General features: G+C 41.1%; 1 protein-coding gene across 1 annotated transcript in view; it reads right to left on the bottom strand.

The window, feature by feature from the left end:
- The window catches only part of Itga2 (integrin subunit alpha 2), a 93,306-nt gene that overhangs the window by 51,867 nt on the left and 21,315 nt on the right, over positions 1–20,124 (bottom strand). The window contains exons 2-3 of the mRNA XM_057789903.1: positions 15,112–15,229; positions 927–1,036 (exon numbers count right to left, since the gene is read on the bottom strand). Of these exons, the coding sequence (XP_057645886.1) occupies positions 927–1,036; positions 15,112–15,229 (228 nt within the window). The remainder of the gene's footprint in view (positions 1–926; positions 1,037–15,111; positions 15,230–20,124) is intronic.

Genomic DNA, 20,124 nt, shown 5'->3' with positions numbered 1-20,124 from the left:
GGCTAGGGACTGATCTATGAATATAGCAGAACATCATCAGGGATCATTTCATTGACTTTTTCTTTTATCCAGTCATGCTTGGTTCTATCTTGTGTCTCTGCGTTGTCCTGCCTCTGGTTCCTGGCCATGCAGGCAGCGCATGGCTGACTGTTTTTATGTGACTTTTGGGAGTCGAACTCAAGCATTTGTGTTTGCCACATCCCCAGTCATGTTTCTAATTCTTTACATCTGTCATTGAAATCATTCTGAGTTTTCTAACAATTCCCTTTCTCATCGCATGCCTTGATTTTTAAGGAGGACTCGGGCTCAGCAATGTTTGTATCCTCATGGCTTTGCTGAGGTGTTAAACTAAGAGTTGAAGGTTCTTTTACTTCCTTCAGGAAATACTATGTGGGATATTACTCATTCAGCTTTCTAGTCCCAAATCTTTATTAAATATTCCTCACTGTAATATAACACACCTGTAATGTAGGTGAATAAAATAGCAAATAATTTTAAGTTATGTATTTTAGCTAGAATGTAATTATTCAGGAAACCTGAAATACATAGCATTTCTTGGAACCTTCAATCCCAGAACTACTGTTTTTGTACATAATGACTTTTTCTGGAAAGAGGAGGTAGAGAAATACTGATAGTCTCAGACTTCTGACCATGATATGAAAGATAAAAGTGGAGATATCAGTCCGTGATCTAAGACAAATGGCCCAGGAGGCAGAACATTACCTGTGAAGATGATTAAACCAGGTCTTCAAACCCATTTAAAAAATGTGGATATGAACTTGTATCCATATGAGTTAATCAACAAAGGCATAAAGCTATCTACATTTCTTTAAGACGAGATTGGGATCTTGTTGTCATTTTTGTCTGCACTTCTGACAAGTGAGACTCGCTATTTGTAAATAATCACATTGCTAAGAACAACTCACTTTGCAGGTTCAGCTTCTCACAAGCATCCGTGGGGACGTCAACAGGGCACTTGTACACATCTCCCATTCTGTTCGCAGGAAAGCCACTCCATGGTGAACCAACCAGCAGCCTAGAAACACGATGCTCTCATGAGTCACAGTATGGTACGGACAGTTTATTAAAGAGAAAACGGACTACAGGTCAGAAACATTGCATTTAATTTTAATCTTATAAAACTTCATAGTTCAAACATGTTCAGTTATAATTTGACTTGTCTTCTGTTCTCACAGCTGATCAGGACACTTAGTGGATGTCTGTGATATGGCTGCTTCACAAAACACCCCGAGATGTCCCTCCCCAGCAGCTAGAGAAGCATAGTCTCTAAAATTCATTGCGTTGCTCCTACTAAAAGCACATATCAATATTCAAGCAACATTTTAAGAACACGAGAGAGAGGCACATGTGACTAGATACTACAGTGTGTGCTGGCATAGAGCTGAAGAATGACGTCATATTCATTCATTCCCAAGAGTGACAACCAACATTTCTGGAGTTCTTTCTATGCCTTAAGTGCTGTTACAGGCTGGTCTATTTAGGCAACAGATGAGTTATCTGGGTGGCTTTATGGCTACTGCCTTTATAAGGAGGATGCTTAGCAGAAATACTGAGCACATGTATCTCGGAGATCTCCTTAGTGACTGCAATACTGAGTGCATATTTAGAATACAGGATGAGCCTGATATTCACATCCTTCCTTTGGTTAGCTTCGTTTCCCTTCTAGAAACTATGCTTCTCCTGCCCGCAGAAATACAGTAGATGTGTATGCTCATACGGTACTGGACAGAAAGAGACCATGTACTGTTTGATCATTTTTCTCCTATGCATGTGTGTTCATATGTGTGCAGATGGATGTGTGTGTGCACGTGTGCATGTGTGTGTATGTGGGGAGGGGGCAGAAGATCACCTGAAACACTATCATCCTCCTATGAGATAGGGTCTTTCATTGGTTAGGAGCTCCTCAGTTAGGCTTCACTGGCTAGCCAGAGAGACCCCAAAGATCCACCTGTCTTTGCCTCTCTTCTCATTGGTAACAAGTGAATCACCATGCCCAGCATTTTTACATGGGTTCTGGGGATCAGGGTCATGCTTCTGAGACAAACACTTTACCAACTGAGCTATTGCCCAACCTGATTGGCTTAATCTTCAGAGGCCATAGCAGGTTATTTATTAACATCCAGTTGCTAAGGAAGTACCTTTGCTTTACTGTTAGTTGCTCTTTTTTAAGTTGAGAAGATTATCTATGAAAATCTTCCATTAGCATTCTTAGTTAGTAATTTGTCACTATCATTTATATTTGTGTTCCATGCTAAATTTTATATAGTAGACATAGAGAAATCTAAGGCAGATTCCTGCCTAATAAATCCAGCATAACTGTTTAATATACAGAAACAATAAAACAATTATATGAGAGAGATGAAGGATAGGAAGCTCTTCTGTGAAAAAATGTTAAAATGGTCAAAGGATACAAAAATAGACACAAAGGATGAAGAGTAAAATCACCTTAATCATTGCATAAAATTATTCTCAGAGAACATTTTGAATACAATAATTAAATTAAGTTTTATTAAGGTCACAACTGAAAGATTTGTCCTCTCATCAAGAGATAATTTAGCACTGCCTATTAAGATGTTACTTGTAATCAACACTTCAATCACATTAGACACACAGGTTAAGACTCTGGAAAAGCTAGAAATCTGACTGATAGATATAAAGTCACCATATTCATTTTAATGGTGGGACTGCTGGTGGCATTTGGCATGTATGTTTGAGTAGATATGGTGTTCTTCATACCCACTTAGAATCAGTTAGGAGTCTCCTTTGTACTGTGAAAACTGTTTCAACAATGCTCCACTTTCTTCATCTTTAGTCTCTAGTATTCACTTACAGGGGTCTACACAGTGTTCCTCTTATTTTTGCAGACAAACACATCTTAAAGAAGCAGGCAATATGCCCCTGATCTTGTGTTCAGCCCTGTCGTGATGTGGGAGTGATTTCTTTCTAATCTGTTGCTTTCATTGGTTAATTAATAAAGAAACTGCCTAGGCCCATTTGATAGGCCAACCCTTAGGTGGGTGGAGTAAACAGAACAGAATGCTGGGAGAAAGAAGCCGAGTCAGTGAGTCGTCATGATTCTCCCACTCCAGACAGATGCAGGTTAAGATCTTTCCTGGTAAGCCAGCTCGTGGTGCTACACAGAATATTAGAAATGGGTTAGATCAATATGTAAGAGCTAGCCAATAAGAGGCTGAAACTAATGGGCCAGGCAGTGTTTAAAAGAGTACAGTTTCTGTGTAATTATTTCGGGTAAAGCTAGCCGGGCGGCAGAATGCAGCCTGCTGCAGCTCTATCAACACTGTCGTATTCTTTGCCTCTCCTGCAGCAGAAGAGTCCAGTCCTATGGGACTCAGCTCTGCAGACCAGAGTTTCTTCTGCTGCCCACCTTCATACAGGCCATGCCATCCCACGCATGGCAGGTTCTACCCATCAGATTTATCTCCTGTTGGATATCGCTCCCTCCAGAAAGCCATCTTTGAACTATGAGGACTAGATCTATGAGGTAGATATGAAAGTTAATGAGGGTCAAAGATTCTGTGCTTGTAGGTCTAAATTTTGTTGAACAAACGAATGAAAAATAAGCATTTCAATTATTGATTGGAATAACTGTCTTGGTAAAAGAACAGTTAATTAATAATGTATAATTATGTTTTAGCCAAAGAACTTATTTTTGTCCACGTAAAGGTGAAATTGAACCAACACACACATACACAATATATATATATATATATTATGTATTAAAATATTACTTGTACTCCATGTTTCAATCACATTAGGCACATAGGTTAAGACACTTGAAAAGTCAAAGAGAGCCAAAAGGAAGGAAACCCTGTGGCTGTTCTGCAAGCTATTTCAGGTTCAGCTTGTACATTTGACTGTGCATCAAAAAAAAATTAATGTTTTAAATTTATCTTTGAAATTTTCATACATGTATACGTGTCTTGATCGTAACCACTTTCCACTCCCAAGCCAACTCCCTATTCCCCCAGTGCATCTGCTCAACCTCCTTTAAAATCTCCTACTGTGTCCTCTTAGTGCTCCCCATAAGCACATGGGTGTGTAACCCTTCAGTAGGGTTTTGGCTCTCTCCCAGTAGTCACTCCCCTGAAGAAAACGACTTTCCCTCTCTGGCAGCCATCAATTGCCCAGACTCCTCAGCTAGGAGTGGGTTCTCATGTGCCCTTTCCTCGTCCACGGTGGAATTCACTGGCTTCATCTTGTGCTGATCATGCAGAGATAGCACGCAGCTGCTGTGAGCTGGTGTGCTCATGACTGTGCAAACCCAGAAGCCATCATTTCCCTGCTCAACTCCCCACACATTGACTGCCACATTCTTCTGCCTCCTCCCCATTCTGCATAGTTTCTTGAGTCTTAAATGGTGAAGACGTGATACAGATGAGCCATGGAATACTCAGCACCTTGTGTTATTTTACACGTGGCCCCTGGGCCAGTTATGAGTCTCAGTACAGAAAGAAGCTTCGCTGATCAAGGTATAAAGCACGAAGGAAAGTGAAAAGGACGCCATGGTCATTAATCCTCACAGTCCAATTTGACTGGATCTAGAATCTGATGGAAACACACCCCAGCTGTGTCTGTGACGGCTGTTTCCCAGAAGGCTGAATGGAGAAGGGAAGATCCACCCTAACTGTGGGCAGCAGTCATCCATGGCTGGAGGCTTTGATCTAGCTGAAATCTGGCACTGATTGCCCTCTGCTTCTTGAGCAGAGATGAAATGAGACCACTCGCCTCATACTCCTGCATTCACGCCTCCCTCGCCATGATGGCTGTCCCCTCAAGGTGTGAGATGAAATGAACCACGATTCCTTAAAATGCTCTTGCTGGTGTTTAGTCGCAGCAATGAGAAAAGTCACCAATGAAGTGCCTAAGACAAGCAGTTACAGAAAGTGGGACTCTGGCCCTTGGTATTCTGGGAATTTCTGTTAATGTTAGTAAATCTTACAGTATTTTGGAGTGGGTGTAAGGTTTTCCAAAACTTATCTAATTTAATCTGTAAAATGAATCTGAGATTATATTATTGGCATTTTGCAAATGGAAGTGCTGAGACAGGTGAGCAAGTTACCCCTTACAAAATTGCCGGTCAGAGTCAACTGTTTTCTGAAGGACTGGATTATAACCTCCAAGTAATTAGTTCTCTTTCCTCTTCAATGCAAGAAGCCCTAGGCCAGGCCCGGGAAATCTATCTAAATAAATGAGATGAATTCTAGAAACTGATGGAGTAGAAACTGGAAGCAGAGGTCCAGGTCACACTTCCTGGATGCAGGTGGATGGCTGTGTGGTATTGAAGGGAGCCCCAATTCAGACATGTGCCATCGTCATCCTTGCGAGAGCACATATACACAGCACTGTACAGGTCATGCCGTGTGCAGTGACAGTCAAGGGCAGAGCATGTTCAGGAAGCACCAGATTTGATCACTCAGGTGACTTCTTTTGTACACATTTCCACACCTTCTCACCTAAGCCCAGGGGAGACACGCTGAGGAAATTTAAGTGTTTCTGAACTAAAGTGCTCTGTTTCTCGCTGTCTCCAGCAGCAAGGACACAGCACCAGCTCTCTGCTAATCTCCACGGGAAGAAGCAAGAGAGACTTGCTGCGTTCTGTCCCACTGAGCACCATGATGGGACGCCCCCTCACCTCCTCTAATTGTTCAGCATTAGTTAACCTTGAAATTAAAGAGGAGTTAAGATGTCGCCATCACTGTCACTACTGGGAACTTTGTGGCTCTCTGTAAGGTAAGCAGACACAACAAAGAGGAAGAAACCTGCTCCTGCTCTGTCCCATGCCACTCAGTAAGCAGTAAATAAAGGCACTGAAATGTGAAGGGGGGGACAAAGTTATTTTCTTCATCTGCCATCTTAGATTATTAACATAAGACAGCAAAAGACAAGGCAATACCTGGCCACTTGGTGTACACCTGAAGACCGAGGGAGTCCCACTCCCTCATTCACACATGACTCAGTATGTAAATACTATAGCCCACCTCCAGGCCAGAAATCCCAGGGAAGGTTCTAGACCACTGCCACCGTCTTTCCTGGTACCGTTTCCTTCCCCGCAGCAGACACCTCATCACGCCCACAGGCTTTCATGGAATCCTGTTCCCTACAGCTCACTCTCCCTCATGATAGGTGGCTATAAAGTCACCAGAGGCCACTCCCAGGGAATCATGACATTCTTAAATTAAGCAGACAGGAAGTGAAGGAGGCTGGTCTGGCCAACCATCAAATTTTATGGGCATATAGCTGTAACAGGGAGAAGTACAAAAGGACAAATGTCACAAAGGGGGGTAGGGCACACACGGGTGGGAAAACCATGTCCAAACATGAAAGGAGTTCTTTGCAGTTATGTATTTTACTGACTCAACCAAAAAAAAAAATAGAGCTATGTGAATAGCCATGAGTGCTGATTCCTCAAAGTAAACCAAAGTCCAAGATACAAACTGCTCCTTCCCTACGGTGAAACTGGGACTTCTTCCAAGACTATCCTAAATAACACTTACTGTTCAATTATCTTGTGGGAAAATAGTGATTATGTAGACTCCAAAAAGTAGCCAATTTGCCTACCTCCAGTGGAATTCCAAGTGCTTTGTTTAGTTAGTAAACAATATTTATGGTGGTGTAGGTCAGACAATTTTAAACCCACAATCCAGGAGCTGCTAAAAATATCTTCCCTTTGTCTGTGGGTCTCTAAGCTCTCCAGGCACTTCCTCAACAGTAAAGACTTTTGTAGAGATTGTCAATGGAGGTGCAGTTAAAACAATACGGTATCATCGAGATGCGTTTACTGAGGGCCTATGGGATAGACATGTTGTACAACTCCAGGAGGCACCATTCTCATGTAAACTGGCCCTGCACAGTAGACACCTGTGAGGCCGTGTATGGAGGGTGACAAGACCTACTGTCTTAGGGTGACTATGACTGTGCTAAAACACCATGACCCAAAGCAAACTGAGGAGGCAAGGGTTTCTTAGTACTCTTTCATTTTACTGTTCATCATTGGAGGAAGTCAAAACAGAAAGTCGAGCAGGGTGGGAACCTGAAGGCTAGAGCTCATGCAGAGGCTATGGAAGGGTGCTGCTTTTTGGCTTGTTCCCCATGGCTTGCTCAGCCTGCTTTCTTATAGAACCCAGGACCGCCAGCCCAGGGCTGGCCCCACCCACAATGGGCTGAGCCCTCCCCATCGATCACTTATTTAAAAAATGTCGTACAGTGTTGCCTACAGCCTGATCTTATGGAGACATTTCCTCAGTTGAGGCTCCCTCCTCTCTCATGACTCTTGCTTGTGTCAAGTTGACCTAAAATTAGCCAGAACACCTATCATGGACCATACTCGATTGTAGGTACTAAGGATACATTACTGAATGAGTCACTAAAAAAATTCTGGCCTCAATTTTTACATTCTAGAGTGAAGACAGATAATAAATCTTGGAAATGAACCATATGGTGGCAGTGATCAGTGCTTGGGAAGGAAGATGAGTGTGTCAGAAGCATGAGGTAGAGACTGGTATAATCTTTATTCAAATGGTTAGAGAAGCCCCACTGCCCCCCAAAAGCATTCAAGACTTAAAAAGACTTAAGCATTCAAGACTTAAAAGAAGACAGGAAGAGTAGCCTAGGGGTGCAGCAAGCACAAACTTTCCGTGGCCGGAGAAAATGGCAAACAGTGGGATCAGCTTGGCAAGTGGGCCAGGTTACATATAGACTAGTGTGTAATTAGCCCCTGTTTTTATCTCTAAGTAAGAAAGACTTCAGGGGGCTGAGTATAGAGTGATCACAATGTGACACATTTGGGGAACTGTGACAGGTGCTTCCTTAAAATGGCTGTAGTAAAGCCACCAGGAAGCCAACGGAGTGGTCTTGTGGTCTCCTGTGTAAAAGGTGTTAGGGCTCGCGGAGGTTCAGAGAATTCCGGCGCTGAGCCCTGGCCTTACTTAAAATAGTTTCTCAAAGTTGGGTCAGCAGGGTTTCTTCAAACTTAAACAGAGGCGGGAAGAAAGAGGGACAGGGGGACAGAGGGGTGACCACAGGATCAAGGGAAATCCTGGGAGTTGGGACGTTAGGTAGACCAGCAGAGCAAGATCTTGAGATGAAGAAGCCCAATGCCTGTATGAGCGACACCCGAACACCAGGCGTTTGAGATGTCCTCTAGACCCTGAAGGGGATACCCTACTTATGACTGGAGCCTATTCTATGTAATATCTATATTAACATTAGAAATTTCAAAGCCCACAGCATATGAATAAGAATATCATCCTTTTATCATTCTAGGTTATTGACAATATAGGGCATCTGGCAAGGTATAAATAGATCCTTGCTTCTTGCTAGTTAATGGAAAAGGTGTTTGTGGATGAAGGAAGTCACCTATGGAAGGTTTTCCCTTAGGAAAAGGGAGTGCAGGTAAACTTTATCTTTTAGGTCATAGTATTGCTATTCCAAACCCAATAGTCAAACTCTTTGGCATAAGTTAAAAGCAATGTTAGTATTTCAGTCTCATTATATGACCACAGACTCTTCAGCTTCCAGACTGTTCCCTGAAGTGGTGAGATGGCAAAGCCCTCAAGGTCTGTCAATGTCACAACGGAGTCCACCTACCTCTATCCTTAAAGCATCTTAAGGCTGCTGTGCTTTATAAAAACCCTAGAAATATATTTTCTTACTGGAAACAAAGGAGCCAATAAATATCAAGTATGGCTTCAAATCACCCTCCATAAAGTTTTCCTGAAGTTAAAATCAAAAACTGAGTTACTCACTGAAAAGAATTATGGTGATGCAAGTCCCCTCACTTTTACCCATCCTAGGGAAACAAGTATGGTTTTGAATATTACTCCATTTCAGACATCAAAGCCCATGAGACAATACAATACCTTTCTGATAGGTGTTTTGGCAGCATTTTTTTTTTAAAATCAGAGATAAACACTTTAATAGCAACAGCATTGTAAAACTACATAATGGTTAATTAAGGACTCTTATACGATTATCTTCTTTGGTCCTTATTATTACCTATGAGGTGTAACATATTTCTGGTTTTGTATAAAGACACTGGTGGTTTGAAAGAGATACACCCAGCCCCTTCCATGACTCAGGCATTTGAACACTTGATCCCCAGTTGGGGGTGCTGTTTGGGGAAATTTGGGCGGTGTGGTCTTGCTGGAGAAAGCATGGCACTAAGCGTAAACTTTGAGAATGTACAACCTCATCCTACATCCTTTTCTCTCTCTCCTCTCTCTGACTTTGTTTGGGAAATGGCCTCTTAGCTTTCTGCTCCTGATGTTTGCTGCCATGTACTCTTCTCATAGCAGACTCATCCCTGAGGGACTACAAGGCCAAGGAAGCCTTCTTTCTTTAGGTTGCTTTGGTCATAGTGTTTTACCACAGCAACACAACATAACTAGTACAGCATCTCAGTGGTAGCAGAATCCAGACCCACTCCTATGTCCTTTCCTTCTAAATCCACAATTCTATCATACGGGGTCTACTTAGAATTCTTCTAGGCAAGAACTCAGTACTTGCTTATCACATGGAACCTAAAAACATTAACAGCCACCTCACATCTCTGCCACTTCCCACTTCCCACATCCATGTTCTGATGGAGAGAAATGTTTGAGATGGTTGGATGCCAGAAAGCTTTGTGTGTCCCAGCTCTTCACTCTCATCAATAAGCTTCGCTCTGGAGCAGGCACTCAATATTATCATGAGGATTATCTGATAAGATGTCTTGGGATTTTCCACAGATCATGGATATGTTCTAAGCATTCTAGAACAGCAGGTATCTTTCAAGTGTGAGGAACAAATATAGTGTGTGTTTGTGTGTATGCATGCATGTGTGTACATGTGTATGTGTGTGTGTTTGTGTGTGTGTGTACATGAGCACCACAAACTCAAGTCCAGAAGGGATGAAAGCAAGTTAGAGCAAGGGCTATTTAACACACAGAGCCTTTGATGTCTGCTACAAAACGGAACATTTCCCTCTTCCATGGGACTTTCTATTTAACTTTCTTCTAGAGTCATTTGTTGGAAGACTATTCACACTCATAGTAAATAAGGACCTTTACTAAGTTTTCTCTTAACCAAAAAGTTGAAACAGCAACATGTGCCCCCACACAGATGCAGTGGTTGTTTTTCTTTTTGCTGCAATATTCATTCATAGTTCTCTCTTTATAAGGAATAGAATGCACCATCCTTGACAAAACAAGTAAATACATTGCCATGACTGGAAATACCCCTCATTCTTTGTCTTCATCTCACAAGTGATTTCAGTTACAATGATTTTGAGTCATAATGAACTCAGATTTTTCTTGAGGCAAGTCTTCAGACTCCACAAACAGAAAGAGTACATATTGCCACTAGTTCCAGGAAATGATCTTAAACATGTCTCAGGCTCTTGTAGATTGTTTGTGATAAGGATTACATCATCCACACTGAACATCCGGTGTATGAGATTCAAGCTGTGGGCAGGCGGGCCCTTCTCTGCCTACGCCAAGGGAAGAGTACACCAGACTTTACTCTTAGCCAGAGGGATGCAGAGCAGCTCTGCTTGGGAGGGTCAGCTTGCTCTTCAAACTATGTAACTTCAGTAGCTCACTGAAGACTGTTGAAAAGGCTCACGGAGTAATGAAGAGATGTCAGCCACACTATTAAAGTGGAAGTCTAGGGTGTAATAAAAAAATCTAATAAATAAGACTACTAAAATAGCCAAGTTTGCTTCATTAAAATCTAGTAGATCTTGAAGTAAAACATGCCTATATTCTTAACATTGGATACATAGGACAACTCAAACTGCATCCTAAAACATTAGTGTGATTTAAAAACACTCTGACTAGAGAGAGCCTTGAATGCATTAGAAGAAAAGGGCTGAGAAATGGAGTCAAGGGAAAAAGAGATTATAAAAAAGTCAAAGTAAGTAGAGGGAAATGGGGGATGACCTACCTCAGAATAAGCAGTTAGACAGCAATGAACTAAAAGGACCGGTAAGTGTGTGTGTGTGTGTGTGTGTGATAAACGAACTCAAGAGAAAACACTCACAATTTATTGAAGGAATTCCTAGCAAAAGCTAACTTCATTAGTATCAGAAGGAAAGTTAATGTTTAAACAGTTTTTCCCACATCTGCTACTTCCATAATGTCTGGGCAATTGTCATAAATTAGGAGTGGGGAAGGGCACAGTGCCAATTGTCAAAACAAATAGGCGATTCTGGAGCCCAGGTTTCGTGTTATTTTTCCTCCTCGCTGTGAAGGCAGCCTGTCCTGATTGAGGACTATCTAGTCTGGTAATTGTACCCAGGAAAGGCCCACTGACATAGCCGTGCTAATAACAGAGGCCATGAGGAAATCTTGTATCTCTAGTGTCCTGGGCCTTGGAAAGAGAAAATGAGCTCTTACTGTTGAGTTCACGGAATAGGAACATGAAAACAGGAGCATTTCCAAGGCTTGGCACCGAATTACCCCTTCCCTCTTATTCATGTTTTCCTATTCTGCATATAAATCCTCCTCCTAGACTGTTCCCCACTCCGGAGGTCAAGTCCCAAGCTCTGTATTTCCCGCACCCCACATAGGCACCGTGTCCAGTCCACAGTGGATTGGGTAATTTTGTCCATGGCTTGACCTGTTCTGTTTCTTTGCTTGGCAAGATCCAAACAGTGAGAGGCTTCAGACAGGCTTGCCCACCAGCTTTGCTCTCTTCCTTTCTGCTTTGTGCCTCCAGAGGATTCAGCCACTTAGAGAGACACGAATTGCCCCTTCTCCTCTGTGAGGTGCAGTAAGTCTCTATAGGCTGATGATTAGATCCTGGCTAATGGGAAGGAAGGCTGTGATCCTAAGCTAAAGTTCCATCTTACCAGAAAGTTCCATACTGGCATTCAAGGTACCAACCCAGCCAATTATAGAGTAGGGCCTTGTTTCCCAATAGCCATTGTTGTTATTTAAACAAGAATATTATGGGAAGAGTAAGGCGGGATTTAGAATTATCTGATGTCCCTGGTCTTGACGTCACCTGCTCAGCACCAAAATTTCAATATAATCTGCTAATACCAATGCATTTTAACAATATCTTGAATTCTTACACAGAGAAAAACAACAAGCCTGACTCTCACTTTCCCAGGATTCTATCTGTTAAAGTCCCTATCAGCCTTTTGTCGTTTTGGTCTTACTCAGCTGTCACCAAGCCAGTGGTTGAGTTCCTCGCCAGTCCATAACAGACTCGTCATCTTTAATAACATCTATCACAGCTGGTGGCCTTTTCTCTTAGACTTATTCTGCCCCAGAAAAAGCTGATACTGAAAACAAAAACAAAACAACCTCAAAATTCAATGCCAGATTGTCCTTAGCGTGGGTGTGCCTAGCTGGAGTTCGCGTGGCACTCTCCTTCAGCTTGTATATCTGAAGGTAGTCTCAAATAGTTCACTTCATAGGCTATCTGTGGTGGACCATTTGGAAGTAGGTCCTTCATTTAGTCATTCAACAAACGGTTATCCTTTTAAAATTTTAAGATGTATTTTAATTATGTCATTCTAAGTGCAAATTGGCACATGTGAATGTAGGTCTCCTCGGAGTAAGAAGTTCAGGTTCTTCTCCAGTCCACATGTTTCTGTCATTTTAATCCTAGCTTGACATTTGCTCCTTCTAAATGCCTTCTAAGATGAACTGTGATAATTTAATTTTGTTTTCTCATCACACAGATAAGCATGCCCCAATGTGGGAACAAGCAACATGGGCATAAAATAGTTTTTTTTTTCTTTGATTTAGTGGATTAGAGAATCAAATGTAAGCTTGCAACATGAAGGTATTACATTGTAGTTATCACTGAAAGTCAGTTGAGGTTCATGTTAACTGTTTAAAATCATCCAGAGGATAAAGATCAGGACCTAAAGCTGCAGGCTTAGTGGGCGGAGCTTAAGTCCCTGTGCCACAACAGAGAGGTTGTGTTCCAAGGACCTGTCCACAAATGGCCATCAAATTGGAAGGAACTTGCCTGCCTCAATATAAATTTCAGTGTCATCTGATTTCCTTGAGTCTTTTCTATTACTTTCAAGTAAACTTAAATTAACATAGATATATGTTAGATTAACATATATAGATAGATATCCATTATATATTCACTATTCACACACACGCACACACGCGCACACACACACACACACATTTCCCCAGTTTCTCAAAAGTAGTCATTTTTCACCAGATAAAGCTCTGAGTTATAAACGTGATCCTATACATTAAAAGTCTCGCGTACTGCCCTGGCTAGTTTTATGTCAACTTGACACAAGTTAAAGTTATCTAAAAGGAGGAGCCCTTAATTGAGAAAATGCACCCATAAGATCTGGCTGTAGGTTTCCTACTAGACCCATAATGGCTTCCTCGATCAAGATTTGTTTCCTTGCTCTCCCTCTCTGTCCTTTCCCTGTCTCAGCCATGTGGTTCTCTCATGTTCTTCTCTCCCCTCTCCTTCTCTCCTCTCCCTCTCCTTCCATCCTCCCCTCCCACACTCCCATTTTCTGGCAGTAGAAAAATTCCCAGGAATCCACAAGGATGACCCCAGCCAAGACCATCAGCAATTGTGGAGAGGGTGCTTGAACTGGTGGTCTTTTTCTGTAATCATATTGATGACTACCTTAATTGTCATATAGAACTTTTCATCCATCTAAGCACTGGACCGAGCTCCCAGAGTCCAGTTGAAGAGAGGAAGGAGTGATAATATGAGCGAAGGGATCAAGACCATGATGGGGACACCCACAGAAGCTTCTGACCTGAGCTAGTTGGAGCTCACTGACTCCAGACTGACAGGGGGAACCTGCATAGGACCAAACAAGGCCCTCTGAATGTGGGTAACAGTTGTGTGACTGGAGCAGTCTATGTGGACCAGTATTTATGCCTAGTGCTTGAACCGGCTTTTTGCAACCCATTCTCCTTGAAGGGATATTTTGCTCAGCCTAAATATAGTGGGAAGGGCCTTGATCCTGCCTCAAAGTGATATTCCAGACATTGTTGAACCCCCATGGAAGTCTTACCCTCTCTGAGGGGTGGATAGTAGTGGGGTTGGGGGTATGGGAGGAGGAAGGGGAGGGGGAACTGGGATAGTTACATAAAATGAGAATTTTATGTAAAACTGTTTTAAAATAAAAATTTTAAAAAAGATCTGACTGTAGAACATTTTATTAATTAGGGATCGGTGGTGAAGGACCCAGTCCACTGTCAGTGGTGCCATCCCTTGGCTGGTGGTCCTGGGTGCTGTAAGAAAGCAGGCCGAGCAAGCCATGATGAACAAGTCATTAATCAGCTCCTCTCCATGGCTTCTGCATCAGCTCCTGCCTCCAAGTTCCTGCCTGCTTGAGTTCCTGTCCTGCCTTCCTTTAATGATGAACTGTGATGTGGGAGTGTAGGCGGAATAAACTCGTTCCTCCCCTATTTGCTTCTGGTCATGGTGTTCTCTCACAGCAATAGTGACTTAAACTAAAACAGTACTTTAAGCTAGAAGTCAACTTTGTGAGTTTTCTATGAACACATAAGAGAATTCTTGCTACCAGGCTAAACCTGACTTAGAGATGAGAGGGCAAAGCCCTGTTAAAAGAAAATATTTTGGACTTTGTTCTGCCCCACCCCCCAGGAGGGACACCAAAATAATGTTAGCTGGATGATTACTTTTAAGCTCATGGAAGATAAGTTCAAAGGTTAAGGAACCAAGGAAATATGCACCTGTCTATATTTTTTCTTATCTACCACAATTATGGTCAGAACTCGTATTGTCAGTAGAATTTTTACAGAAAGTTTTCTGAGATTTCTCCCCACTAAAAAGTACCATTCTAGTATCCTATTGATTGTCAGTCCACAGTTATGAACTTTAGAAGAAAAGCCCTCATTTAAAAATATTGGATCAAAGAAACAAAAGAACTGGGTACGCCTTTAATTCCCAACACACCCTGAAGACAGAGGCAAGCATTTTTTTGTATGTTCCGGGCCAGCCAGAGTAACACGGTGAGACTGTCTCGGAATGACAGTAAAGCACACACTATCCATCGACAGTATCCAAACATTACATTTATACAATTCTATTCTATTGAAATAATAAAGAAGAGAATAGCCTTACCAGTTGCCCTGTGGGGTTTTGAGCTGCTGCACAGCATAACCAAATTGTTCACTTGAAGGACCGGGAAATATTTTTGCTCCTGGGAGGCCAACATTGTATGCCAGACAGCTTAAAATACCTATTAAAATTGAAAACATAGCCATATTTACAATTTTTAATGTAAGTGCATAATATGATTGGTAAGGACCATGTTTTTTTTTTTTTTTTTAAAAAAAACCTTGTCTGACCTGATAACTCTTCTCCTTATCAGTGTTGATAAGAAGTAACAGCTACTACATCTAAAGCATGTGTGTGGGCCGTAGCACAGGTCTAGATACTCATATGCATAATTCACTGCCTTAATATTGCACCCCCCCCCCCGACAGCCTTAGCGGACAATGGTATCTTTGCTTTACAGACATTTTGGAGGTTCCAGATGAGTCTCTCATGCCCAGTGATAAGGGGAGGCCAGGATTTGAACAAGAGACCGAATTAACACACTCAGCTCTTAAACCATTGTTTTATTATATATTGTATGGTGATTTAAATTCTTTTTGTCTTCACTCACAGAGCAAGACCTTAAGCTACTCATGCACAGTGTCCGAAGGGGGCCCTGTCCTTGACATACTCCCTGTATGAAACATATGTTAAAATCATAGTGCTGAGGAGAGAGGAAAGTCACAGCCCCGCAAATCAGCATCATTTGCTTTCTCAGAAAAGGATGCTTCGTAAGCTAAAGACTTAGAAAACGGTGCATTATCTTCTTATTCCAGTGGGAACTGTCAAAAGCACTTTGTCTTTTGATTTTTCTTACTTAACAATCAATAAATGGCAGTCTTGGAAAACAGAACAAAGCGAAGGAGACAATATCTAACAGAGTTTGTTTGTTTTACACTTCTGTTTCTGATAGAAAGGGAGAGAAGAGCAGAGCTAACTCTCTCTGGTGCCAAAAGCATGAATGCTGCGAGGCCTTCACACTGTAGAAGCCAGGTTTTGTGGATTTGGAAAGAGGGTGCCGCAGAGCTCCACCATTTATCCTTACAGAGCTTTGAAAAAAAAAAAAAGCAACAAAACAGCCTGGACTCTTAAACTTAACGTCACCATTCCTGTGCCTTTTGTCTTCACAGAGGAAGATTTCACTTTGGGACCAGCATTAAGTCTGCATGGTGTTTTAGACGTCTGTAGTTCCAGGCACAGAAAGCCTGGATGAACTGGCTTGCTTTACCACTGTGCTTCTGAACTTATGGGAGGAGATGCTATAGACTGCTTCCAAGGAAAAATGAAGTCACCAATGATGCATTGGGAGCTGAAATAGTCAATGAGCCTTTTTAAGTGCCAAAAATACTCGACTGGGCGTTGGCTCACTCAAAAAAGCCCAGCTCATTATTTCTTAGAAATGTAAACTTTCCAGGAAGAAAAGGGCACATATTATTTTTGAAATACACTGTGACATAATCTGCATGGGTCAACATTTGGACATTTGGCCCGTAACATCTATCTCTTCATAGGACCACTGTGCCTTTTTATTGAGGAAGCAAAATGCAAAGGGAAATAACAGCTCCAAAAATTGAGCCGAATCCGGAAAGCGGCATTCAGAATGCTCGTGTTTCTATCAAGACTTCATCTTCACCCATTATGAGAACTTAGCAAACACTGTTGGAATGTTCATCAGGTTTTATGCATGCTGGTTAAAGCTTGAGAGGCCATGTCAAACTATTGTCGTTTGAAACAATCCAACACCTGAAAGAATAATGTGACTGGACATAAAATGATGCAGCTCCCTCCCACTATTAAGCTAGACTTTGGCAAGTCATGTAATAGGAAGTTTGTTTTATTATTTAATGTTAAATTTCATAAGAGTTTGCATTTATAGGCATTTATTTCAACGTAATGGCACATGTATGCTTTAGGAAATGTGTCATTAGGTGCCTCTGTTATTATGTAATCATAAAATGCACATAAACACACAAGATCACTATTACACTCTTGGGAAACAAAATTGTTTTTAAAAAATTATTAAAGTTTTTTAATACAATATATTTTATTTATATTCTTTCCTCTCCATCAACTCCTCCCCATCTCTCTACTCAGCCAACTTCATGTCTTTTCTCTCTCTTTATCTTAAGGGTTCACACTGCTCTATGTCATCCATTTTTTGACTAAAATGCTGCTATACAACATATACATGTAGCATATGTGTATTGTTATGTATGAATATGTACATATATAATGACTGATTTATAAATAAGGAAATAAGAATTCATTTTAATAGTCTAATTTATAAATGTATGTATATTACTGTACATTATAAATGTATATATGGAAAACATTTTTCAAAGTGGAAGACATCATTCCATCTTTCTGTTTAAATTACTCAAGGTCTTGTTGTAGTACTGAGAAAATCCAGTTTCCTCACAGAGTTTCAAAGGTCTTTTCTTATATGATGCTCACGTAGCTTTCTGGTTTCATCCCTCTGCTTTCCTCCTGGCTTCACTGGGTCCTAGACACATCCCTTTTCCTTCTGTCCTTGAACACACCCAGAAAATTCCAGTAGCGGTCTTTGATACCTGTCTCACTGCTGTAGCTCTCGCCAAACTCCAGATTTAAGGTTTTGGAAATCATTCATTGTATTGGTCTGTGTTTGAATAGTCTCTATTCTAGGTTCTTCCTTGATTCCTCGATTTAGCAACAATATCATCTTCACACACTATCCCACTGGGGTGACAATTACCTGCAGTTTTCTCATGTGTCCATATTTCTTGATGTCACCTTCTGTTAACTACAATGCAAGGTCCTTGAGAGACCAGCCATGGCTTTTATTTTTCCATATTTTCTCAGAACTTAAGGTAATATTTGTGTCTGTGTGTATGCGCATGCACACAGGTCCGAGAACAGTGTCAGGCATCCTGTTTTGTCACACCACTGAGAAAGTCCTTTACTGAACCTAGAGCTAGACTAGCAGCTGGTAATCCCCAGGATTCTCTTGGCTCCACTCCCTGCCTGGTGAGAGGCACTGTGGTTGCAGCTGGTTTTGCAATAGCTTTCCATGGGTCCTGGGACCTTGCACTCAGGGCCTCCCTCATGCTTGCATAGAAGTGTTCCTAGCTGCTTAGCTATCTCTACAACCTCAGCATCCAAGATGATGTTTACTGATGAAAACAGTTTTAAGTTAACAGACATTCTCATGGACGATTTTGAATATTAAAAAAAGAAATGAGGGAGAAATAAGATAGCCTAGAGCCCCGGTCTGCAAATATAAGTTTTTTTAAAAAATTTTTTTAAAAAATATTTCCTTCCATTATTTTTCTCTATATAATTTAAGCTATAGTACATATCCTATTATCCACCATCCCACTGTATCCAGCACCACACCACAGCCTACTGTATCTTAGTGGTCATGTGCTCATGACTATGACAGAATTATCCTTACTTAACTGAACCCCAGATAACCTTGTGTGATGGCAAAGCCCATTCCCACCAACCGACAAGTAAGGAAAGTGAAACTCACGAAGATTAAATGTCCATATTGTTTACGTCCAAGTTTTTCCTCAAGTCTTGGCATGGCTCATTTTCTCCAACATTACTGTTTAGGAGTTCTATTAATAAATGATCTGCTTATGTTCTCATAAAACATGTCACTCGTTATCACCATCCCTTTATGTTACTGATCCTAAAATTCTCCTTTTCTGCTGTTTAAATCATTTCCTTTGGGCACTGCTTCTTTTGATAAATCAAGTATTATCAAGCACACTTACTTCCATTATGCCATCAATTCACACTGAACAGAAGCTATCTTCTCATTTCCATAAATGCAATACTTGTATATAAACTATCTTGTCTAACTCAATATCTGCTTCTTTCTCCTTTGTAAGTCACCGTTTGTAACGATACTTTCCTATTATCTCTTTAGGACCACATGGTTATTAAAAACTACATTTAACTCAACTCGAACTTCCCTTTCCAGCCTCCATGTCTGTAACCACTAAGAAAGAGTTCATTCAACAAATATTTACATAAAGCCTTTGTGTCGTGAACATTTCCACATCCTGAGGATAGAGCAGCAGATGAACAAAACAAACAATACCCCTGTTTTCTCTGAGTGTCCACTATTGCGAGTTGACAACACAACGAAAGATTATATAACAACACGACAGACATAGAAACAGAGCAAGATATGACAATCCTCAAGACAAGTTAAATAAGTAAGATGTTAAGACAAGCATGAAACAGCAGCAGATGAGCTGGAATTCCGCCTATGCAGAGGAAGATAAGCCCATTCCAGGCACAAGAACTGTCATGTTCAGCAGTCAGATCCAGAAGAGAAGGCTGCGATGATGGTGAATAGTGATTGCTCAGAAAGTCATAACCTGCTTCATTTAGGCCAGTATTCCAAGTTCTATATCAGATGTAGCATGTGTCAAACCAATTTGCATTTTGCCCTTCCAGGAACATATTATTACCAAGACTAGAAAGCTTCCATTAGCCAATAAGACTTCTTAAAACGTTCAGCAAAGGTAATCTTGTTAGCCAGTTATTGACTGTAACCAAGCCAAAGTAGTCAAGTAAATCTCATCAAAATGAACTACAGATATAAGCACTGTATCTCTGGCACGTGCTGGGGTGGGTGGGGTGGGGGTTAAATTATTCCTCTCCTTTCAAAATCAAAAGAGGATACTGTTTCATCTTTAGTTTTACTTGCCATGCTGTCATTTAAATATGAGTGAGTTAAACTACAATGCAGATAGTTAAACATATGTCAACTCATACAGATTTGAGTTTATTTCTCATTTAAATATTTTATGCGCCCCCTTCTCTTAAAGTTGATGACTACTACTAAAATAGCTTCCTTAGAAATGAGCAACTTGTAAGAATGAAGTTTTGGTAAACGAATTTATTTTCTCACCATGTTCTGGAACTGAATTTTAAGTTACAAGATAATTGAATACGGCTAGGGATAGAATAAATTTAACCTCACAAGAAATTTGACTTCGTTGATGTAATTTGCAGCGTTTATGGAAACATTTACAGCAGTAT

The sequence above is a fragment of the Chionomys nivalis genome, chromosome 15 (genome assembly GCF_950005125.1).
Source record: "Chionomys nivalis chromosome 15, mChiNiv1.1, whole genome shotgun sequence".
Taxonomy (NCBI): domain Eukaryota; kingdom Metazoa; phylum Chordata; class Mammalia; order Rodentia; family Cricetidae; genus Chionomys; species Chionomys nivalis.
This window is presented reverse-complemented; position numbering and strand designations above follow the sequence as displayed.